The sequence below is a fragment of the Neoarius graeffei genome, chromosome 23, assembly GCF_027579695.1.
Source record: "Neoarius graeffei isolate fNeoGra1 chromosome 23, fNeoGra1.pri, whole genome shotgun sequence".
NCBI lineage: Eukaryota > Metazoa > Chordata > Actinopteri > Siluriformes > Ariidae > Neoarius > Neoarius graeffei.
The window spans coordinates 9931835-9957587 of NC_083591.1; the positions used below are offsets into that span (position 1 = coordinate 9931835).

General features: G+C 43.3%; 1 protein-coding gene across 1 annotated transcript in view; it reads right to left on the reverse strand.

Annotated features, from left to right (window-relative positions):
• Positions 1-25753, reverse strand: part of nop53 (NOP53 ribosome biogenesis factor) — a 40054-nt gene that overhangs the window by 1158 nt on the left and 13143 nt on the right. Inside the window, exons 6-9 of the mRNA XM_060905736.1 lie at positions 16190-16285; positions 10414-10515; positions 10121-10285; positions 9856-10031 (exon numbers count right to left, since the gene is read on the reverse strand). Coding sequence (XP_060761719.1) covers positions 9856-10031; positions 10121-10285; positions 10414-10515; positions 16190-16285 — 539 coding nt within the window. The remainder of the gene's footprint in view (positions 1-9855; positions 10032-10120; positions 10286-10413; positions 10516-16189; positions 16286-25753) is intronic.

Genomic DNA, 25753 nt, shown 5'->3' on the forward strand with positions numbered 1-25753 from the left:
AACACACACACACACACACACACACACACACACACACACGATGTCACAGCCACAAACTCCAATCAATGTCAACACAGATTCAGGGAACCAGTAACCATGGTTCACCCCTGCCTTTCAAGAGCGTTTTCTATCTGAAGTCAAGTCGAATCTTACATCACAGAGACACGGACACAGCAATTATCATGCACAAGAGAAATATTGTTTTTAGCTCCAAAATATCTGACTTCCTAAAGGAAGTTTCATTAGAAATCAATGTAGCTCCGATTTAAAATCACTGCTACAATAAAATGTTTCGTTTCCTTCTCGGATTAGTGATGCACAATTCTGAAATAGCATTTCAAATCATCCCTCCACACTCAGCCTTATTTTTAATTCATGAAAAGTCCTGGACAAAACTGAAATTCAAGATAAACTGGAATGAAATCAGACCCCGCCCCCTCCAAAAAAAAAAAAAAAAGCGCTACAAACCATTTTAAAAATCAACTTAGAAATGCAGTAATGAAAATTAGAAAATTAAAAATTCACTACATTATAGTGAATTTTGAGGAAAAATGGCTGATAATGTATCAAATTTCCAAATTTTCATTACTGTTAATCATTTCTAAATTGATTTAAAAACGGTTTGTAGCAATTTTTTTTAATTGCCAGAATTTCACTTATTGTCGATTCTTAAAAAAATAATAATAATAAAAATAAAAAAAAATTCCCATGATGCAAAAGATATATCGGCCTTTTTTCCCCTCAAAACTGTCACTATATCCCTTTTGCATCAGGGGATTTATTTAAAAAAAAAAAGAAAATTCCCTTATGCAAAAGAGATATAGTGACAGTTTTGAGGGAAGGAAAAAAAAAAAGGCCGATATCTTTTGCATAAGGGGATTTCTTTAAATAAAAATAAAATCCCCTTATGCAAAATATATATATAAAAATATTTTAATATATATTTCACCCTTTTTTTCCTCAAAACTGTCACTATATATCTTTTGCATCAGGGGATTTTCTTAAAAATAAAACTAAATAAATAAAAATTCGACAATAAGTGAAAATCTGGCAATTTATAAACCCCCCCCCAAAGGGATTTATAAATTGCCAACTCTAAAATTGTTTTATTATTTGCGTAAATATGACTGACATCACTCGGTGGGTCCTGAATAGCAGAATTAGTCAGTTTGCAGCCGAGACAAGAAAAACATGGCTTGGCTCCAGAAGAAAAAAAAAAAAAAAGACACCTAGATCTGTCCATAGAAAAAAGGAGATGATCTTCAAATCCTGAATTACTCCTTTCCCTTTGCGCATTTACCATGGATCATTACCGTAGTTCTTTGTTGGGTGAATACGGTTGTCAGAGCAACCACCGAAACATGGCGATTAGAAGCTATTTTAAGACCCCTTGGGGTGCCATTAATTTAAAAAAAAATATTTCTGCAGCTGGAGCAAACGTGAACAATGACATTTTACTGGTCAGGGCGAAGCACAGTTTCACTGGATGCTGTGAGGTGTCCCTTACACAGGATGATTCCAAGTACATGCACGATGTGTAATACGTGACATGAAATGGGACAAAAGAGCAAAATGAGAATAAAAACACCTCAGGCAAAATGGAGGTCAAAAGACAAGATGGAGGGGGCATCGTGGCTCAGGTGGATAAGGTGCCATACCATAAATCCGGGGACCCGGGTTCGATTCCGGCCCGAGGTCATTTCCCGATCCCTCCCCGTCTCTCTCTCCCGCTCATTTCCTGTCTCTGCACTGTCCTATCCAATAAAGGTGCAAAAAGCCCCAAAAAAAATCTTTAAAAAAAAAGACAAGATGGAGGTAGGGCAATTGTGTGATTTTTCGATGACTATTTTCTTGCTACAGAGGCGTTAAGGACTGCTCAAATGTCTAGTCATTCAAAAATAATAAGATAAAAGTAAATAAAAAGGCTTAAAAAAAAAAAAGCTCAACTGTAAGCTCCTGCTCACTTCTGCATCCCCCCCCCCGCTCTCACTTCTATCAGAATGCAAGCAATTGAAGGAAAAGGACGCTTACTATGAATGTTGACTTCAACAAATAAATCAACCCTGAAACAAGTAAAGAGCGGTGTTCTCCCCAGGGATTTCAAATAGCATCCTGGTAAATGGTCATTTTGAAATAGTGTCAAAATCCACATTCCGTAAATACATTCAAGTTGGTAAACAGAAAGTTGATGCGGGACGGACCTGAAAACGGTATACATGGTATAGAACCCCAAGCTGAAGTTCGGTACCAAGTGGCTAGGTTTTGTGGTTGCTGAGAAAAAGGGTGTTTCGGACAGACAGAACAAATGAGAGAAAAGTGATCCAAGATTACATATCTGTGAGTGGCAAAAGTATGTGAACCTCTAGGATTAGCAGTTAATTTGAAGGTGAAACTAGAGTCAGGTGTTTTCAATCAATGGGATGACAATCAGGTGTGAGTGTGCACCCTGTTTTATTTAAAGAACAGGGATCTATCAAAGTCTGAGCTTCACAACACAGGCTGGAAAAGGTTACAAAACCATCTCTAAAGAGTTTGGACTCCACCAATCCACAGTCAGACAGATTGTGTACAAATGGAGGAAATTCAAGACCATTGTTACCCTCCCCAGGAGTGGTCGACCAACAAAGATCACTCCGAGAGCAAGGCGTGTAATAGTCGGCGAGGTCACAAAGGGCCCCAGGGTAACTTCTAAGCAACTGAAGGCCTCTCTCACATTGGCTAATGTTAAGGTTCATGAGTCCACCATCAGGAGAACACAACAACAATGGTGTGCATGGCAGGGGTGCAAGGAGAAAGCCACTGCTCTCCAAAAAGAACATTGCTGCTCGTCTGCAGTTTGCTAAAGATCACGTGGACAAGCCAGAAGGCTATTGGAAAAGTGTTTTGTGGATGGATGAGACCAAAATAGAACTTTTTGGTTTAAATGAAAAGCGTTATGTTTAGAGAAAGGAAAACACTGCATTCCATCATAAGAACCTTATCCCATCTGTGAAACATGGTGGTGGTAGTATCATGGTTTGGGCCTGTTTTGCTGCATCTGGGCCAGGACGGCTTGCCATCATTGATGGAACAATGAATTCTGAATTATACCAGCGAATTCTAAAGGAAAATGTCAGGACATCTGTCCATGAACTGAATCTCAAGAGAAGGTGGGTCATGCAGCAAGACAACGACCCTAAGCACACAAGTCGTTCTACCAAAGAATGGTTAAAGAAGAATAAAGTTAATGTTTTGGAATGGCCAAGTCAAAGTCCTGACCTTAATCCAATCAAAATGTTGTGGAAGGACCTGAAGCGAGCAGTTCATGTGAGGAAACCCACCAACATCCCAGAGTTGAAGCTGTTCTGTACGGAGGAATGGGCTAAAATTCCTCCAAGCCGGTGTGCAGGACTGATCAACAGTTACCGCAAACGTTTAGTTGCAGTTCTTGCAGTCACCCCAAATACTGAAAGCAAAAGGTTCACATACTTTTGCCACTCACAGACATGTAATATTGGATAATTTTCCTCAATGAATAAATGACCAAGTATAATATTTTTGTCTTATTTGTTTAACCGGGTTCTCTTTAGCTACGTTTAGGACTTGACAAAGATCTTCCAGAAGAGATCTCACAATCCTTGTGTTGAATGAAGGACATCAAACAAATCTATAAAAAAAAAAAAAGTTATCAGTTGGTACGACGTCACCATTCCAGTAGGTATTTAGCTCACGAATCAAAACAGCTGCATTGTTAAAACACGTTTATTGAAATTCAGATTAATATTTCAGCCAGGAGCTCTACTGTAGCAGTGTGAGTGTTGGCAGGTTTATATTAATGTAGCTATCTGCACGCGATATTTACAGTGAATAAAACAAAAAACACCCCGTACATGAAGAGTTCAGATGCAAAACTCCCCAAATCCATTTGACCACTTTTTGAGAAAAAGGCCATTTTTTAATCAGGCCTTCATATTTAAGTATAGAAAGCTAGTTTTATTTGAAATCACAAGGTTATTAGTTAGTGAAAAATATATGTTAATCTCACAAATGTTACTTCAGCCAAATTACTATTTTTTAGCAATTATTTTTTTATTTAGCGTCAAAACCAGCTAAATCCATATGTGGTTTGTGTCCAAAAACCTCTAAATCCATTTTTTCCTTACAGACATAGGTAAGTGTTACAAAACCACCAAAGATACAATTGAAAATTATGATACCACACATATGGGGTGGTTGTGATGGTGATGTGGTTGGCTCACTCATAGCTAATTTAATATGGGACCTATGATCATGAGCAAATTGCACCATATTTTTAGGTAATACCTAATAATACCAACACCTCTCAGGAACCCTTGTTTTATCTTCCTTCAGAACGGAGTACACGGAGTGCAGAATTATTAGGCAAGTTGTATTTTTGAGGATTAGTTTTATTATTGAACAACAACTATGTTCTCAATCAAACAAAAAGACTCATAAATATCAAAGCTGAATATGTATGGAAGTTAGAGTGGGGCGTTTTTAGTTTTGGCCATTTTAGGAGAATATGTATGTGTTCAGGTAACTTTCACTGTGCAGAATTATTAGGCAACTTAATAAAAACCAAATATGTAGCCATTTCACTTATTTTCACCAGGTACACTGATATGACAACTCCAGATTTGCAAATAAACATATCTGACATTCAAACACAAAACAAAAATCAGTGACCAATATAGCCACCCTTCTTCATGAGGACACTCAAAAGCCTTCCATCCATAGATTGTCAATTTCTTTATCTGTTCACGACCAACATTGTGTGCAGCAGCAACCACGGCCTCCCAGACGCTGTTCAGAGAGGTGTACTGTTTTCCCTCTTTGTAGACCTCACGTTTTATAATGGACCACAGGTTCTCTATGGGGTTTAGGTCAGGTGAACAAGAGGGCCATGTCATTATTTTTTCACCTTTCAGACCTTTACTGGCTAGCCACGCAGTGGAGTATTTGGACGCATGAGATGGAGCATTATCCTGCATGAAAATCATGTTCTTCTTGAAAGATGCTGACTTTTTCCTATTCCACTGCTTGAAGAAGGTTTCTTCCAGGAACTGGCAGTAGGTCTGGGAGTTGAGTTTGAGTCCATCCTCAACTCGAAAAGGTCCAACAAGCTCGTCTTTGATGATACCAGCCCATAGCAGTACTCCACCTCCACCTTGCTGGCGTCCGAGTCGGAGTGGAGCTCTGTGCCCATTACTGATCCAGCCACAGGCCCATCCATCTGGCCCATCAAGAGTCACTCTCATCTCATCAGACCACAGCACCTGAGAAAAATCAGTCTTAAGATATTTCTTGGCCCAGTCTTGACGTTTTATCTTGTGTGCCTTACTCAGTGGTGGTCGTTTTTCAGCCTTCCTTACCTTGGCCATGTCCCTCAGTATTGCACACCTTGTACTCTTTGACACTCCAGGAATGTTGCAACTCTGGAATATGGCAGAACTGGATGCTAATGGCTGCTTGTTAGCTTCACGCTTGATTTTCTGCAGATCATGTGCAGTTATTTTGCGCCTTTTTTTTCCCCCGCACGCTTCTTTCGACCCTGTTGACTATTTGCAATGAAACGCTTGATTGTTCGGTGATCACGTTTCAACATCTTCGCAATTTCAAGAGTGCTGCATCCGTCTGCAAGACATCTCACAATTTTATACTTTTCAAAGTCTGTCAGATCTCTCTTCTGACCCATTTTGCCAGAGGAAAAGAGGTTGCCTAATAATTATGCACACCTGATATAGAGTGTTGATGTCATTAGACCACACCCCCTCTCATTACACAGATGCACAGCACCTGATATACTTAATTGGTAGTAGGCTTTCAAGCCTAAACAGCTTGGAGTGGGACAACATGCATTAAAAGGATGTTGTGGTCAAAATACTCACTTGCCTAATAATTCTGCACTCAGTGTATTTGATGGTCACGTCTCTCTGCCGTCTCTCGTCTTCATCAACTTGTTCCCTCCTCCGTTGAACCGGCATAATCTCCAAGTGGGACAGAAGTATAGCGTCCTGTTCAACTTTATCTTTAGATGTGTATAGCTGATTTTTAAAGTATGCCAGGTCGTTCTGAGTTAAGCTTGCCGCAGCGCACATCAACCTGTTGTGATTGCAGGCTATTCCATTTTCAGCATTTTCGCCACTATATCGGTTCATTTTCGCTTTATAGCAAACATGATTTTCAACAACGCGACGTTTTCTCCGCCCATTCACTGTCTGGAGGACAGGTTCATCCATGCCATCGTAATCCATGTTGGCATTATCTGGCATTTCGCGAAATCTCCCTCTGAATAAAGTTGCAGCTTCCTTGATGAGACTTTGTTTACTAGCGTTAAAGCACGCGAGTCCAAGTGACGTTCTGATTGGTTGTTGAATATAGAGGCTTTTGTTGCTAAATCGAAGCGGCGTTTAGAGGGGTTTGATATTAAACCGATTTTTTAGACAAGACGGGGAGTGGTTTTTATTTTATTTTTTTACAAAAATATTTCATTTACATATACTAGATGTAACCAGGATTAACACAACATCCTTAACTCATTTTTCACGGAGATGGCGTTTAGAGGGTTTTGCATCTGAACTCTTCACATGGAGCATGAGCTCGATTGCCATTGATGGGTGCCGACCCGATAAGGTGGTGCTTATTTCTGTAGGACAGTGTGAAGATGTACTGAAAAGAGCTCCGATTAATATAAACGTGAGCTGTGGGGGAAGAAAGAAAGAAAAGAAAAAAAAAAAACCCTCGCCTGCCTCCTGAGTCTACCTCAACGCACACGCGTGTGTGCACACAGGGTGCGACACCTTGGAAAAGAAAGTCACTTAAAGGGGAACAGAGGGCAATATACAGAGTAAACATAACAATAAAACACACATTAACGAACCTTATTCAAGACTTACAAAAGTTTTTTTGTTCTAAGGTTGGAAAGTTATAGTGTTTTGAAAGTAGCTCGAGCAAACTATTTCCGCAGTTTGAACAGCCCGCCATGATATTAATTTTATCCAATCAGAATGCACGTTCATTTTCTCTGCGTAACACTCATGACGTATGTATGTGCCCAGTTGTGTTGGCTCATTGAGGTTGGGAATAGCACGTGTGAAATACCTGTTTCTGCCTCTTGCGACGATTTCGCAAGTCCACGGGTGGCGCCTATCTCACTGCAGCAAATAAATTCTGCTGGACTCGTGAGCAACTCCACGTTACATTTTCCGCACGAGCACCACGCCGTGTCACCTGCACGCAGACGCTCTGCCCCACGCTCGCCATGCCCATGGTCAGCATCAGTCTCATCCTCGCAGTCATCCAAGCTTTCTTCTCTTATTTCATCACCGGAGTCGAGAGTACCTCTCCTAGCTATTTTAAGTTCGTTTCTTAAGACAAGGATTTTTTAAGATGTTACCTTGTTGACAGTTTCGGCGAGAATCTTCTGCCTTCTTCAAAACAGTCACCAGATGTGTCCTGGGCAGCGCTCGAAACTAACGGTGTCCCGATGTCCCGGGGACCATAAAAAATGTCATTGGGACACAAAATTATTATATCTGGGACAATCCCGGGACAATGGAAAAAAAATAGATCTAGAAAAAAAGTTCTACATTAATATTATTTACAAAGCCGTAACACATACGTAGACATTCACCTAATCTGTCAATTTTAATTTTAAAACGTTAACAGCGAAAAATACACAGTAGCTACACTTTCGATGCACCTGCATCCGTAGGCTACAGAGCAGCGCGTTCTGTTCTAGAATCTTCGGCCGGAGTCCGCATTATATGGACTTGGAATGGAATTGCTACCGCACACGCTGCGCCGACTCTTGCCAGAACAAAAATGCTGAAGTAGTTGAAGCGGACCGACCGCGGGGAAGAAACTGAAAGCCCAGACATAACGTCTCCGGGACCTTCAGGATCCAAAGTGTCATCGCCTGGTCTGCAGGCAACGCTAGCAACTGAATGAACTGAATGAACACTGTTAGACACGTTATAAAATACAACAGGAATGATGTGGATGATATTGACGGAAGATACCGTTCAACAGAATAAGTGAGTTTTCTTGGTGTCTTTCTAGTTCAGAAAGTTTAGTCAGTCAGCAGCACAACTAGGCTCGGACCTGGCACTATGTTGCTAACATTTGCACCCGGCAGCGAAACTTCATAAAATGGATAACGGTAATGGTGAAAATTATAAGTGCCAACAGATATTCAAGGTATAAGTAGATGAAACGAACATAAAAGGGGTCTTATTTTCAACTAAAGTGTACTGCAGATGTAGGGAGTTGAAACATTTTCTGAATGAGCTAGTTGGCCCCTTTAAATAAACGGGTATCTATTCATACAGTGAGATCGCCAAAGTTTAATAAACTGAAAATGCAATAACTGTAATTTTGAAGTAGATGATGTATAGGACATGTGTCGCTTGTGTCTTGTGACTTATTGTAAAAATGATATAAAGGGTTCAAAATCGCATAGTTACAAATATAATAGTAACTTCATATGATAATATTAACCACTGGTTATTTCAGAGAGGAAAAAAATGGGGACACTATTGCTTCCATTCGGGACAATACAACACAGAATTCGGGACCACTGGGGGACACAAAGAAAAAAAGTTAATTTCGAGCCCTGGTCCTGGGGGAGCGACCTGACAGCAGGAGGCGTGAACGACCTGTCAAATTGGGCGGGACGTTCACGCCTCCGTAGCGTAACATCAGCTGATAAGGCACGTCACCACTCGACATCTGGTGACTGTTTTGAAGAAGGCGGAAGATTCTCGCCGAAACTGTCAACAAGGTAACATCTTAAAAAATCCTTGTCTTAAGAAACGAACTTAAAATAGCTTTAATAGTTAGACATAATGAACTTCCACTACATAGTACCTCTCCTAGGTTCAAACTGGTACCTTTCTAAAGGCCAATTTATGCGGACAACCCAGTCCTCGCAGATAGCGTCGCAGACAGTGTCTGCGTAGCCCCCCCACCTTCGCAGACGCTCTGCGCGCACCTCCCAAAAATTGTGACCACCGCAGAAGCCTCGCAGACAGCGTCGCAGACAAGAGGGCTCTGATTGGTCCACTCTACATCCGCTGTACACGCACTTCCGCTTCCCTACTTTCCCGGTTTGGTTCGTTTTCCTGACCGGCATTTTTAAAAACACGAGCGAAGATGGAGCAGCATGAAGAGCGGTTGATTGAGGAAGTACGTACATCTATACGACTCCAATTCTAGTCATTATAAAAAAATAATAAAAAAGTTCTAGTCATTATAAGTAACCGGAGGATAAACACTCCACTAACCACACCCACCAACTACTCCTAGCGACTTCGCGCCCCCTTGCGTTGTGCCAGTGAATAACATCGCGCACGCCTATTATCCCCGCTCAACGATAAATTACAACTGTCTGCGAAAAGCTATCTGCGAAAGCCTTGTCGCACGAGCATGCAGAGGCCTTAAGCCATAGCCTGCTTGCAGTGTGTCTTGCGGGATCTCTTCGTACGATTCGACAGAGCTGTCGCTTTCACTTGATGCGCCCGACGCCATGATTACACGCTTATCTCCTCTATTTCGGAGAGTCCCGCTAGTGCAGTGGGTAGCGCTGACGTCACGGTCTTTTAAAAATGGCGACTCTTGTGCGGTTTAGCGTATAAAGTATTATATTTACAATTACCAAGATATTTCGTTGTTTTCTAGTCTACAAGTTTGATAGAATACTTAAGAATATGTTACTTTGTCACATCAGCAACTGTATATATTATATTTGGTTCCCCTTTAATTTGCAGATTTGTGTCGCTTGTTGTTCACACCACCATGTAACGAACGTGTTAAATGCAAAGGAAACAAAGCAGATAGAAATAAACCATCACTAACTTTAACTTGCCCAGACGGCGAGGCAGCGCTTTCTCTGTCTCCTGCTTTGTTTTACGCTTCGCCTGTCTCACTTTGGTCCTCAGTTCCCTCCGCTTCATATCTGCACTGATGGAACGCAGCTGGAAAAGCTGCTGTCGGCTGTTCAGCAACTTCTTCTCCGCCTTCTTCTGCAGCTCCTGTTACATGGACGGAGACAGGAAGCAGGGTTCAGGGCAAGAAGGAAAGCAGAACGCTCTGTCGCCAGTTGGCTTTCCCCCTTCGTTACCTTCATCCTCTCTGCTTTCTCCCTCTTCCTCTGTTTCTCGGTTTTTTTCTCTGGTTGAGCTGTCGACCCGATGGCTGCGTCTTTGGAATCCTCCGCCGTTTGTTCCGTTTCTTCCCCTTCATCTTCTTCGATCAGACCTTCGACCTGTTCCTTAAAGACGCTCTCCTGCACACACATACACTAGTTTCATCTTGGGCAGGATGGAGAAGGAGAAAAAACAAAACAAAAAAATCTTTTTTTTTTTTAATAGGGTATTTAACAACCAAGTCATTTCCTGGGAAAGATAGCTGTACCTCAGTGGCGACGTCCATCCTATTTACTGCCAGCTGTCTTTTCAGCTTCTCTTCAGCCTTTACCTTTTTCACCTGAATCTCATGAGCCTCCAGCAGCAATGCCTTAATGAGTACAAAAAACACACACACTTTAGCATAACTACATTCAACAGGGGAAAAAAAAAAAAAAAATTTGTATTGCTGCAACATTTCACTCTGACAAACCAAGCGTACGCCATTAAAATGGTGACATTAACATGTTCTACTACATGAATCACTGAAAACTACAAACTAGACTGACCTGATAAACATTTCTCTTTTGCACTTGTTAACCTTCTTAAAAGTCTCAATAGCTGTTCTGCACAGTTATTAAGCGCTAGTTTTCCAATTACGGTTAGCGGTTGAATTTTAAAAACCTCTCATCTCGCCTTCAAACGGTCTGCTTTGCGTACTTGCTTTCTAGATTTTCAACATTAGTAAATCTTTGAGAAGGTCAGGTCAGAGTTTTTCCAATTTCAGATGCAGATCATGAGGACATTTACAACCCCGATTCCAAAAAAGTTGGGACAAAGTACAAATTGTAAATAAAAACGGAATGCAATAATTTACAAATCTCAAAAACTGATATTGTATTCACAATAGAACATAGACAACATATCAAATGTTGAAAGTGAGACATTTTGAAATTTCATGCCAAATATTGGCTCATTTGAAATTTCATGACAGCAACACATCTCAAAAAAGTTGGGACGGGCAATAAGAGGCTGGAAAAGTTAAAGGTACAAAAAAGGAACAGCTGGAGGACCAAATTGCAACTCATTAGGTCAATTGGCAATAGGTCATTAACATGACTGGGTATAAAAAGAGCATCTTGGAGTGGCAGCGGCTCTCAGAAGTAAAGATGGGAAGAGGATCACCAATCCCCCTAATTCTGCGCTGACAAATAGTGGAGCAATATCAGAAAGGAGTTCGACAGTGTAAAATTGCAAAGAGTTTGAACATATCATCATCTACAGTGCATAATATCATCAAAAGATTCAGAGAATCTGGAAGAATCTCTGTGCGTAAGGGTCAAGGCCGGAAAACCATACTGGGTGCCCGTGATCTTCGGGCCCTTAGACGGCACTGCATCACATACAGGCATGCTTCTGTATTGGAAATCACAAAATGGGCTCAGGAATATTTCCAGAGAACATTATCTGTGAACACAATTCACCGTGCCATCCGCCGTTGCCAGCTAAAACTCTATAGTTCAAAGAAGAAGCCGTATCTAAACATGATCCAGAAGCGCAGACGTCTTCTCTGGGCCAAGGCTCATTTAAAATGGACTGTGGCAAAGTGGAAAACTGTTCTGTGGTCAGACGAATCAAAATTTGAAGTTCTTTATGGAAATCAGGGACGCCGTGCCATTCGGACTAAAGAGGAGAAGGACGACCCAAGTTGTTATCAGCGCTCAGTTCAGAAGCCTGCATCTCTGATGGTATGGGGTTGCATTAGTGCGTGTGGCATGGGCAGCTTACACATCTGGAAAGACACCATCAATGCTGAAAGGTATATCCAGGTTCTAGAGCAACATATGCTCCCATCCAGACGACGTCTCTTTCAGGGAAGACCTTGCATTTTCCAACATGACAATGCCAAACCACATACTGCATCAATTACAGCATCATGGCTGCGTAGAAGAAGGGTCCGGGTACTGAACTGGCCAGCCTGCAGTCCAGATCTTTCACCCATAGAAAACATTTGGCGCATCATAAAACGGAAGATACGACAAAAAAGACCTAAGACAGTTGAGCAACTAGAATCCTACATTAGACAAGAATGGGTTAACATTCCTATCCCTAAACTTGAGCAACTTGTCTCCTCAGTCCCCAGACGTTTACAGACTGTTGTAAAGAGAAAAGGGGATGTCTCACAGTGGTAAACATGGCCTTGTCCCAACTTTTTTGAGATGTGTTGTTGTCATGAAATTTAAAAATCACCTAATTTTTCTCTTTAAATGATACATTTTCTCAGTTTAAACATTTGATATGTCATCTATGTTCTATTCTGAATAAAATATGTAATTTTGAAACTTCCACATCATTGCATTCCGTTTTTATTTACAATCTGTACTTTGCCCCAACTTTTTTGGAATCGGGGTTGCATGACGCGCAGTGATAAGAAGGGAGAGAAAATAGTGCCAAGCGATTTCAAGGTCTGACTTTTTATTTGACAACGGTTTTGTGATGCAAATATATCACTCTTTTGAACACATACTGTTTTGAGACGAAAAACGTTTTACTTTCGTGACCCCAACAAACTTGCCGGACTACTTTCGTCTGGACCAAAACTGGACTCACAGGATGCTGTCAGGGGTAAGTCAGTGTGTTTGCACGACACTATTGATGGGGATGCCATACAGATTCATGTCAAAAATCCCGAACTATCCCTTTAAGGACTGCCCGATTGCCCGGGGCAAGTGAAACATGCATTCAGGCAAGTTGGAATGAGCATACATTACGAACTAGCACCACAAAAATTAGGCTTTTTGATCTTTTATTTCGGTTCCTAAAAGCGTCCCTCACTACATCTCCGCCATTATGTCTTGGCTGTTTTCTTAGTCGCGGTTTCATTTACCCCTTGCGCATGACGTCACACATCACATGATAATTACAGCTGGGGTCAGACAGACACCGCCTTTTATGCAAGCAAGGCTTAATCCGTCTTCAATATGGTTAATTTTTGCGCTGTTTTTGCTTGTTCAAACAGAGAAATAGATAAAAAGGCGTTACCGTTTCACCACTATCAAGAAAAACGTTAACAAATAGAAGCAAATGCTTCAAGAACGACAAGGAAATGAGTGGTTAAAGAATACAAGGAGAGGAGCTCAGCCTGAAAACTCCAGAGAAATTCATAATTGTATTTAAAATGTATTTTACAAAAACAAAGTCGGAAGTGAGGATGGAAGAGTTTGCTTAAGAATCTTTTTTTTTTTTTCCTGCTCGCATTCGAGTCAGCGCCTTCGTGAAAGTGTTTGATTTTCTTAAAGGTGAAGCCGCTTCCTTATTCGACACAGAAAACCCAGATTGGTTTCAAACAACTTGGGCATAAAAACAACTCAACAAGGAGCGACATGCGCGATAAATCCTGAAAGAACAGAACAGATTAAGAGCAGAGAGAGCTGGAGCTTTGTTTCGGTTATCAGAGGAACACAGCCCTGTGCAAAATATTTATATATCGTTTTTTAGTTCTCTTTTTTTTTGTTACAACATCCACCTCTCGGTTTATTTAAAAAAAAAAAACGACGCATCATGACAGACTGGCTGCACTGATTCAGTTTCAGGTTGCCAGGTCTGTATACAACCTATACACTAAACAATTTTAAACTAACATTATCCTATCATGATGCAGCGCAGGGTTTTGTTTTTGTTTTTTTTTAAACCTAGAGGTGGATAGCAAAAAAAAAAAAAAACAATATAGAGACACTCAAACACAGCACTGTTCAAAAGTTTTGGCACCCTATTTTCTTCTTCATACAAACTTTATTACAGATTTCTATTTTATGACTTCTACATTATCGAGTAATGAACCTACAGTCTGAGAGAGTTCTACACACACACTGAACTTTACAATAGCTGCATGCGAAATGGAAATAAATCAACTAAGACAGGAAAAACTATTTTGGATAAAATTTTTATCGTCCGTTACAAGTAAAACGTAACCAAGAACCAAACTTCAACTCGGTGTGTGATCTTCATTTTATGTTGCAGTTCACAACTATTCTAAGTGGGTTTAAAAGTTAACGTCAAGCTAAAGATTTAACAGTCCGAGAGACAGGGATGTTTAGCCTCTGGTGTGCCATCTAGTGGACAATCCTTGAACCAGTCAAAAGTTTGGACACGCCTACTGATTCATAGGTTTTTCTGTATTTTGTATATTGAACAGTACTGAAGACATCAAAACTATGAAATAACATATGGAACATGGATGGAGTTATGTGGTAAACAAAAGTTTCATATTTTAGATTCTTCAAAGTGGTCAGCGTTTACCTTGACGCTTTACACACTACCAGCATTCTCTTAACCAGCTTCATGAGGTAGCCACCTGGAATGCTTTTCAATTAACAGGCGTGCCTCGTCAAAAGTTAAATTAGTGCAATTTCTTGCCTTCTTAATGCGTTTGAGATCAAACAGTAAATATCTCCCTACTCACCACCTGTATTAATCCGTATTAGGTCAAGAACCACTCAACTAAGTAAAAGAGAAACGACATCCATCGTTAGTTTGACATGAAATGTCTTCATCTCATCTCATTATCTCTAGCCGCTTTATCCTGTTCTACAGGGTCACAGGCAAGCTGGAGCCTATCCCAGCTGACTACGGGCGAAAGGCGGGGTACACCCTGGACAAGTCGCCAGGTCATCACAGGGCTGACACTAGTGGCGTAAATAATAATCGATACATATCGATGCATCGATCCTACAGTTGACGATCCAATGCATCGACACGTCCGCAAGAGAATCGATCCTTGTATGTATTTTACCTCCTGTCTATTTTTAGTCATCTGCTCTAAGAGGTAATTCTGACTCCCGCGCTGCGGGTGGCGCTAACCTTACTTTGTCTCCACCTCCTACTTCGCTTCCCTACCCTCTTTCAGCGGGCACACACACACTTACATAAACAGTCGGGGCAGACATTTTGTTATAGCGGAGAAAAAAAAAAACTGACTTACACACTCCTCAAAGTTTTCAGTCGTTCGTATGGAAGTATTTCGGTTTCCGCAAAGAGAAGGGACAATTGGTAAGGGATGTGGCTATATGTAAAGACTGTCGATGTGAACTTAGATACTGTGGAAACACGTCTAATTTGTCGGCGCACTAAGTGCAAGTATAGACCTATGTTTTTGTTACATTTCTCTGGTAGTGCACTTTTGCGGTCATTGCACTGATTTTGTGAAATACCATTTTCATGTAAGGCTTAAGAAAGGCCCTTCAGTATCTATAGCTAAGACAGGTGCATTTTTTGGTGAATGAGGTGTACAGTAGGCCTAGGTGGAGCACTACTTTGTTACTTTTGTTATTTGCTATTCTTTCTCAAATAAAATATTTGATATTACAGCTTCTGTTGATTTATTTAAAATTTGAAATATAGCCTAGCCTGTAAAGTGTAAAAAAAAAAAACCGAACCAATTAATCGGATCGAATCGAATCGTGGGGCATTCTTAAGTATCGAAAATAATCTAATCATTGCCTTAAGAAATCGATACTGAATCGAATCGTCATGATGGCAGTGATTTACACCTCTAGCTGACACATAGACACAGACAACCATTCACACTCACATTCACACCTACGGTCAATTTAGAGTCGCCAGTTAACCTAACCTGCATGTCTTTGGACTGTGGGGGAAACCGGAGCACCCGGAGGAAACCCACGCGGACACGGGGAGAACATGCAAACTCCACACAGAAAGGCCCTCGCCGGCCACGGGGCTCGAACCCGGACCTTCTTGCTGTGAGGCGACAGCGCTAACCACTACACCACCGTGCCGCCCCATGAAATGTCTGAATGAATAAAAATAAAGAAAACCATTGAATTAGAAGGTGTGCCCAAACTCTGCACTGGTACCGTATAAGCAAGTGAGTAAATCTCGGATTTCTTAAAAGCTGAGGTTTCAAAGAACGTTGGTAGGAGGAAACCAATTTATCAAAACCAGATTTCACCATTTGAAGGGTTTCCCAAATTGCAAATATTCTTAAAACGCAGTATTCACATCTTCTACGAAAGTATCAAGTTTCAGCAAGAACACTGGTGTACCTGGTGAGAGAGGAAATCAGGATTGTATGAGCCTCCAGGACCAATGACTTCAACAGCAGGAAGGATGGAGGGCTTCTCATTCAGCTTCTCTGGTCTCTGGATGGAAAGAGAGATCAAAATTATATCTAGGGGTGTCAATTTTACAAAAGGAATTAATTTAAGAATTGCCAATACATACAGCAGTCAATAATGGGTAAGACACTGGTGTAAATTTAGCATCTGGAAAGGATTTTCAAAAACTGCTTCACACCACATGACTAATTACTTGCGACGAGTCGTTTTGTTTATGTAAGGGTGTGTACAGTAATGGCCGATTTCTACTTCTGCATCGAATCTACACGGTCAGACACAGCTCGACATTAAGGACTGCCCGATTGCCCGGGGCAAGTGGAACATGCATTCGGGCAAGTGGGATATGTCCCAGACATGCCCGACCGGGCAAGTTGGAATGAGCGCACATTACGAACTCGCACCACAAAAATTAGGCTTTCTGATCTTTTATGTCAGTTCCGAAAAGCATCCCTCGCTACATATCCGCCATCATGTCTTGGCTGCTTTCTTAGTCTCGGTTTCATTTACTGCTTTGCAAGTTATTTTATATCCCCCCGCTGTTGTAGTATGGTACGCGCACTGTTTATAGACCCCTTGCGCATGATGTCACGCTTCACGTGATAATTACAGCTGGGGTCAGACAGACACTGTCTTTCATGCAAGCAAGGCTTAATCTGTCTTCAATATGGTCAATTTTTGCACCGTTTTTGCTTGTTCAAACAGAGAAATAGATAAAAGGCATTACCGTCTCACTATCATCAAGAAAAACGTTAACAAATAGAAGCAAATGCTTCAACAACAACAAGGAAAATGAGTGATTAAAGAATACGAGGAGAGGAGCTCGGCCTGAAAACTCCAGAGAAATTCACGACTGTATTTAAAATGTGTTTTAAAAAAAGTCGGAAGTGAGCATGGAAGAGTTCGCTGAAGAATCTCGTTTTATTTTTTTCCTGCTCATATTCGAGTCAGCGCCTTCGTGAAAGTGTTTGATTTTCTTACAGGTGAAGCCGCTTCCTTATTCGACACGGAAAACCCAGATTGGTTTCAAACAACTCAACAAGGAGCGACATGCGCGATAAATCCTGAAAGAACAGAACAGATTAAGAGCAGAGCGAGCTGGAGCTTTGTTTCGGTTATCAGAGGAACACAGCCCTGTGCAAAATATTTATATATATATTGGGGTTTTTTTTTTTTGGGTTATATCATCCACCCCAGGGCAAGTGGGTTTAAAAGTTTGTCGAGCCCTGTACGTATAGCATTGATGCTTGCACATCAAGTGCACATTTCCTCTAGGAGGCACTATTGCATCCATCCATTACCCGTAACTGCTTATCCTATACAGGGTCACGGGCAAGCTGGAGCCTATCCCAGCTGGCTATGGGCGAGAGGCAGGGTACACCCTGGACAAGTCGCCAGGTCATCACAGGGCTGACACAAAGACCAACCAGTTAGCCGAACTTGCAGGTCTTTGGATTGTGGGGGAAACCGGAGCACCCGGAAGAAACCCACGCGGACACGGGGATAACATGCAAACTCCGCACAGAAAGGCCCTCGCCAGCCACGGGGCTCGAACCCGGACCTTCTTGCTGTGAGGCGACAGTGCATGAAATAGTGAAATTTCCTGCTTTTACTCAGAGCAGAATGCGAGTTCTGCGTCTCACTGTAGGAATAATAATGCAGACAAAATATCGTTTTGAAACAAATCTACGAGGGGGGGGGGATTCACGTGATTAATTATAAACCGAGTGAATTCTCACTGAAAGCATTTCTGAAGTGTTGTAACTCGTCTGTACGAGCAGATCAAAGCTCAAGTCCCACTGCGCTGTCAGGAATGAAGCACAAAAATAAACGCCATAGTGTTTAAATCCACAGGAATAGACGCACGATTAAACTGGCCATTATACAGGGATGAGAATGGGACATTTAAAAATAACTCTGAAATGTCTGCCAACTTTCCCACTTTATTTATATGGGTCAGTCCATGAAATGATGTTACTTTTCATTGGTCTGGGTTTACATAATCATTTCATCTTTAATTTCCATGATTTAAAGAAATATTTAGCAGATTATCCATAAATATTGTTTGATGAAATAAAATAAATAAATAAAAAAATGAAGTTTTCTTTTGAAATAAAGAAATGTGAAACATTTTCTTCCCCGTGACTGGACACGGATGACATGTTTTTTGTGACATGGAATATTTGAGCTTAAATAAACCTTCATTACTTTCTGAGAATTTCAATAAAATTAGTTTCATGGTACTTGCAATTTAGTTTTACACTCCCATAATAAAGTTAAGAAGGTTCTATAAACTATTTAGCTTCGAATTCATCCACTAAAAATAGGTTGTGAACGTAACATTGTGATGTCCTACCGTGTTACGTTAGAAACCAGGCTTATAAAAAATGATAAAACGGGTTGAAATCATGATTGATGTTTTTAATATAAAGAAGAATATACTATAAAACGATGTAGGTAGAAAGAAATTTAAACAAACGGCAATAAAAGAAATTATTGATGTTTCTTCTCACATCCTAACTTAGCGTCCACTCACTTCCTGGTTCGTTCACAACCTGCGAGACCCGTTTACTCAATCTAGGTCAGCTGAACTGACGCGAGAGAACTTCTCACGGGATCTCACACACCACAACACGTGCTCTAGAGAAGTGCAGATATAAAAGTGTGACTAAGTAAAGTAATGAATTCAATAATCTCATTTACCCCATATAGGATGAAACTGTTTCCTGTTAATGACTGTTGTTATTGTTCAAATCTTAGAGATTTTATGAAGTTTGTGAAATACTGGTATTTCATATTTTCAGTGTTTATGATGTTGAACTAATATTTCTAATGAATTCTTATTCAGTGTTAATGTTTAAAGTAAGCAAATAAAAGCAAAAAATTGATTATCAATATTTTTTATATTGATATATAAAATTTATTTACTTTACTTTATTTTTAAAAGCTTGTTCGTGTCCTTGTTACATTAGCAACCGGGTAAATATTTATGGATTTTATCATACATTGTAGAGCAGGAGTTATCTTAACAACTATGTTATATTTTCTTATATGGTCAATGCTTCATGGAAATAAAAGTTGTTTTCAGTTTGAAATTGTTTTAAGTGACTCCCTCTATGTCACATTTTGGTAACCCCATTTCATGGACTGACCCTTATATATAAAAATTCAATGATGGTTTAAAACGTTTATAAACTTTAAGATAACAAATCCCTACAGATATAATTTCATATATAAAAATAATGATAATGGAGGTAACCGTAACGATAGATTCCTCCTGACTATCTTTGACAATTTAAGTAAAACGTACCTTTGTGCTTTTTTTGTTTTGATGTGCTCCTGGATGTTTCTAGCTCCTCTGTTTCCATAACTGATCATATCTGAGCACAGAATACACAGAACCTTTCCCGGCACGTCCACTTTTCGGATATGTTCCGTCAGGCACGTCACAGTTTGTGTCCCTATCTGCACGGTAACGCTACTATTGAGCCATGCCCATCGGAAACAGTTCTTTATCCCGTTCGATTTATCGATTTCCCTGGCACGATCCTCATTTTTGCGGTCCAAAACTTTCGCCATATTGGCGAAGTAACTTTGAAAACTAACCAAAATAACTACAACTTAAGAAGTGATCAAAACCGTGTACGTCTAGCTTGTTTTTCCGCGAATTGTAGAAGTGAGATGAAACTAGCGCCAAAACGTTGCCGGAAATCGTCGTTAGCATAAATATTGAAGAAAGCAATGACGATTTCTGTTATCACAGCTGCAACTAATTTTGCGATGAGTGCTGCCGAAAGATGCTGGCGGTCGGTCCTGCCTGCTTGTGCCACCACAAGCCTCGCCTCGCGCCGACCCTTACCCCCTGAAATTTTTTCAACGGATTTACACGTTTCACAAAAATGACATTTTCAGCGGGAAAAACTTGGAATTCCGCAGATCCACGGAAAATTCTCATCCCTGATTATACTGGTCGACAGCTGCTACAGAGCCTCACACTTTGTATATTTAGATCAATGCAGAATCGTGATGCTGCATTTCCAATTTTCACAAAGAGAACCGACCAATCACAGATCTGTGGCAACTTGGTTAGATTTCTAGAGCGGTGCACATCAGGCTACAGTTTGGATAAGAGGCTACGCCGTACCCCATGGCATAGATTCAGCGCAGATGTATACAGCTGTGCTCATAAGTTTACATACCCTGGCAGAATTTTTGCTTTCTTGGCCTTTTTTCAGAGAATATGAATGATAACACACACTTTTTTCCCCACTCATTGTTAGTGGTTGGGTGAAGCCATTTATTGATAAACTGTGTTTTCTATTTTTAAATCATAATGACAACAAAAAAACATCCAAATGACCCTGATCAAAAGTTTACATACCCCAGTTCTTAATACCGTGTATTGCCCCCTCTAACATCAATGACAGCCTGAAGTCTTTTGTGGTAGTTGTGGATGAGGCTCTTTATTTTCTCAGATGGTAAAGCTGCCCATTCTTCTTGGCAAAAAGCCTCCAGTTCCTGTAAATTCCTGGGCTGTCTTGCATGAACTGCGCACTTGAGATCTCCCCAGAGTGGCTCAATGATATTGAGGTGAGGAGACTGAGATGGCCACTCCAGAACCTTCACTTTGTTCTGCTGTAGCCAATGACAGGTCGACTTGGCCTTGTGTTTTGGATCGTTGTCATGTTGGAACGTCCAAGTACGTCCCATGCGCAGCTTCCGGGCTGATGAGTGCAAATTTGCCTCCAGTATTTGCTGATAATGTGCTGCATTCATCTTTCCTTCAACTGTGACCAAGTTTCCTGTGCCTTTGTAGCTCACACATCCCCAAAACATCAGCGATCCACCTCCGTGCTTTACAGTAGGAATGGTGTTCCTTTCATCATAGGCCTTGACACCTCTCCAAATGTAACGTTTATGGTTGTGGCCAAAAAGTTCAATTTTGGTCTCATCACTCCAAATTACCTTGTTCCAGAAGTTTTGAGCCCCTCCTAGAACTGCCACCTTATTGTGGTGGAGGGGTTTGTGTGCTTAAATGATCCTAGGAGCTATGTTGTCGGGGGCATTATGCCCCTGTTAGGGTTTCCCAAGGCAGACAGGTCCTAGGTGACAGGCCAGACCAAGAGCAGTTCACCAAAAAAAACCCTATGGAGAAAAAAATCCAGGACCGTGACGTCGCCCGGTAGGACGCAGCCGGGGCCCCACCCTGGAGCCAGGCCCGGGGTTGGGGCTCGTAGGAGAGCGCTTGGTGGCCGGGCCTTTGCCCATGGGGCCCGGCCGGGCTCAGCCCGAAGAGGTGACGTGGGCCCGACCTCCTGTGGGTTCACCACCCACAGAGGTAGCAGTAGGGGTTTGGTGCAGTGTGGATTGGGTGGCAGTCGAAGGCAGGGGCCTCGACGACCTGATCCCCGGACACAGCGGCTGGCTGTTGGGACATGGAATGTCACTTCACTGGGGGGGGAAGGAGCCTGAGCTTGTGCGGGAGGTTGAGAGGTACCGGCTAGAGATAGTCGGGCTCACCTCCACGCACAGCTTGGGCTCTGGAACCCAGCTCCTCGAGAGGGGCTGGACTTTCCACTTCTCTGGAGTCGCCCGTGGTGAGCGGCGGCAGGCTGGTGTGGGCTTGCTTATAGCTCCCCAGCTCAGCCGCCATGTGTTGGAGTTTACCCCAGTGAACGAGAGGGTCGCCTCTCTGCGCCTTCGGATTGGGGAGAGGGCTCTTGCTGTTGTTTGTGCCTATGGGCCAAATAGCAGTATAGAGTATCCGGCCTTCTTGGAGTCCCTGGGAGAGGTACTGAGGGGTGCTCAGACTGGGGACTCCATTGTGCTACTGGGGGACTTCAATGCTCACGTGGGCGACGACAGTGACACCTGGAGGGGCGTGGTTGGGAGGAACGGCCTCCCCGATCTGAACCCGAGTGGTGTTTTGTTATTGGACTTCTGTGCTAGGTCACGGTTTGTCCATAACGAACACCATGTTCGAGCATGGGGTGTCCATAAGTGCACGTGGCACCAGGACACCTTAGGTCGGAGGCCGATGATCGACTTTGTAGTCGTTTCATCTGATCTCCGGCCCTATGTCTTGGACACTCGGGTGAAGAGAGGGGCTGAGCTGTCAACTGATCACCACCTGGTGGTGAGTTGGATCCGCTGGCGGAGGAGGAAGCTGGACAGACCTGGCAGGCCCAAACATATGGTGAGGGTCTGCTGGGAACGTCTGGCCGAGCACTCTGTTAGGGAGGTCTTTAACTCCCACCTCCGGGAGAGCTTTTCCCAGCTTCCGAGGGAGGCGGGGGACATTGAGTCTGAGTGGACCATGTTCTCTACCTCCATTGTGGACGCAGCTGTTCGGAGCTGTGGCCGCAAGGTCTCCGGTGCCTGTCGTGGCGGCAATCCCCGAACCCGGTGGTGGACACCGGAAGTAAGGGATGCCATCAAGCTGAAGAAGGAGTCCTATCGGGCCATGTTGACCTCCGGGACTCCTGAGGCAGCCGACGGGTATCAGCAGGCCAGGCGTGCTGCAGCTCGGGCAGTTGCGGAGGCAAAAACTCGGAACTGGGAGGAGTTCGGGGAGGCCATGGAGAAGGACTATCGGTCGGCCTCGAAGAAATTCTGGCAAACCATCCGGCGCCTCAGGAGAGGGAAGCAGTACTCTGCCAACACTGTTTACAGTGCGGGTGGGGAGCTGTTGACCTCGACTGGGGACATTGTCGGGCGGTGGAAGGAATACTTTGAGGATCTCCTCAATCCCACCGTCATGTCTTCCACTGAGGAGACTGAGGCTGATGACTCAGAGGTGGACTCGTCCATTACCCAAGCCGAAGTCACTGAGGTGGTTTGCAAGCTCCTCGGTGGCAAGGCACCGGGGGTGGATGAGATCCGCCCTGAGTATCTCAAGTCTCTGGATGTTGTGGGGCTGTCTTGGTTGACACGCCTCTGCAACATCGCATGGCGGTTGGGGACAGTGCCTCTGGAGTGGCAGACTGGGGTGGTGGTCCCTCTTTTTAAGAAAGGGGACCGGAGAGTGTGCTCCAATTATAGGGGAATCACACTTCTCAGCCTCCCAGGGAAAGTTTACTCCAGGGTACTGGAGAGGAGAATTCGACCAATAGTCGAACCTCGGATCCAGGAGGAACAATGCAGTTTTCGTCCTGGTCGCGGAACACTGGACCAGCTCTATACCCTTCATAGGGTGCTCGAGGGTTCATGGGAGTTTGCCCAACCAGTCCACATGTGCTTTGTGGATCTGGAGAAGGCATTCGACCGTGTCCCCCGTGGTATTCTGTGGGGGGTGCTTCGGGAGTATGGGGTTCGGGACTCTTTGCTAAGGGCTGTCCGGTCCCTGTACGAACGGAGCAGGAGTCTGGTTCGCATTGCCGGCTGTAAGTCAGACCTGTTCCCAGTGCATGTTGGACTTCGGCAGGGCTGCCCTTTGTCACCGGTTCTGTTCATAATTTTTATGGACAGAATTTCTAGGCGCAGCCAGGGGCCGGAAGGAATCCTGTTTGGGAACCACAGGATTTCGTCTCTGCTTTTTGCGGATGATGTTGTCCTGTTGGCTTCTTCAAACCAGGACCTTCAGCATGCACTGGGGCGGTTTGCAGTCGAGTGTGAAGCGGCTGGGATGAGAATCAGCACCTCCAAGTCCGAGGCCATGGTTCTCGACCGGAAAAGGGTGGCTTGCCCTCTCCAGGTTGGTGGAGAAGTCCTGCCTCAAGTGGAGGAGTTTAAGTATCTCGGGATCTTGTTCACGAGTGAGGGAAGGATGGAGCGTGAGATCGACAGGCGGATCGGTGCAGCCTCCGCAGTGATGCGGTCGCTTTACCGGTCCGTCGTGGTGAAGGAGCTGAGCCAAAAGGCGAAGCTCTCAATTTACCGGTCGATCTACGTTCCGACTCTCACCTATGGTCATGAGCTTTGGGTAATGACAGAAAGAACAAGATCGCGGATACAAGCAGCTGAAATGAGTTTCCTTCGCAGGGTGGCTGGGCGCTCCCTTAGAGATAGGGTGAGAAGCACAGTCACTCGGGAGGAGCTCGGAGTAGAGCCACTGCTCCTCCACATCGAGAGGAACCAGCTGAGGTGGCTCGGGCATCTTTTTCGGATGCCTCCTGGACGCCTCCCTGGGGAGGTGTTCCAGGCATGTCCCCCCGGGAGGAGGCCCCGGGGAAGACCCAGGACACGCTGGAGGGACTATGTCTCTCAGCTGGCCTGGGAACGCCTCAGTGTTCTTCCCGAGGAGCTGGCCGAGGTGTCTGGGGAAAGGGAAGTTTGGGCTTCCATGCTTAGACTGCTGCCTCTGCGACCCGGTCCCGGATAAGCGGAAGAAGACGAGACAGAAGTTTTGAGGCTTGTCTCTGTGCTGTTTGGCGTATTGTAGGCGAGATACTACCTGACCGTGGTTTGGTTTTAACAGAGCCCCTGATTTTCCATTTGTTAATCACAGTTCGAACACTGCTGACTGGCATTATCAATTCCATGGATATCGTTTTGTATCCCTTTCCTGTTTTATACAGTTCAACTACCTTTTCCCGTAGATCCGTTGACAATTCTTTTGCTTTCCCCATGACTCAGAATCCAGAAACATCAGTGGCTGGATGAAAGATGCAAGAGTCTGTCTGGGATCCAGACACTCACTCAGCTTTTATGCACACACATTGATTACAAGCAAACAGATCACAGGTGAGGATCAGGCTTTCGTCTAAACCGGGGAACAGGGGCGCTGCGCCCTCTTACTCTCGGCGTGCGCCCCCTTACCGAAATGCCGACTGAACCCCAAGTCACACTTAGGCCATGCACTTATATGCTACTGCACAACATGCGATCTTTCTCAAAACGATCTTTTCTCCGTGAAAACATCCCAGCAACACCACGTGACAATGTGTCTGATCATCAAATACGTTATAATTACTCTAAAAATATTCCAATCATAGTAGATACACCGCCAGACGGTGCAAAAACAATCCGAATTGGCGGTTTCCAGACTGAGGCGCCATGTTGTTTACTTGTCGCGGCTGCTCTCGCGAGATTTGACATGGGTTACAGACAAGGTCAGCTGACTTGTAGAGCGAGATTTCTCGAGACTGAATGACCTTTCACCCACCGGCGTGGGAGCTTTTGACAGAAGTAGTTCGCGAGTTGTTTTTGTTGACACTTGGACATTTAAAGATGTCATTCAGCGGCACGAAACGGAAGAAAGCCAAAGACTGTCCGGGGCAGAAGATGATTTCTTTTTCAATATTGACAATTTGTTACAAGTTCCGAATGTCCCATTGTAGCCTCAATTTTTCAAAGGCTTCGCACGGCGTGGGGGGGGGGGGGGCAGACAACCCCGCCCCCGCGCCGTGGTGAGCGCCCTCATACTAAATTTTTCTAGAAAAACCCCTGAGGATGTTACCTTTAGTAGCCATTCAAACCCATTCGTGTCAACTTCTGTGCATGTTCTCATATCATCTCTAGCCGCTTTATCCTTCTACAGGGTCGCAGGCAAGCTGG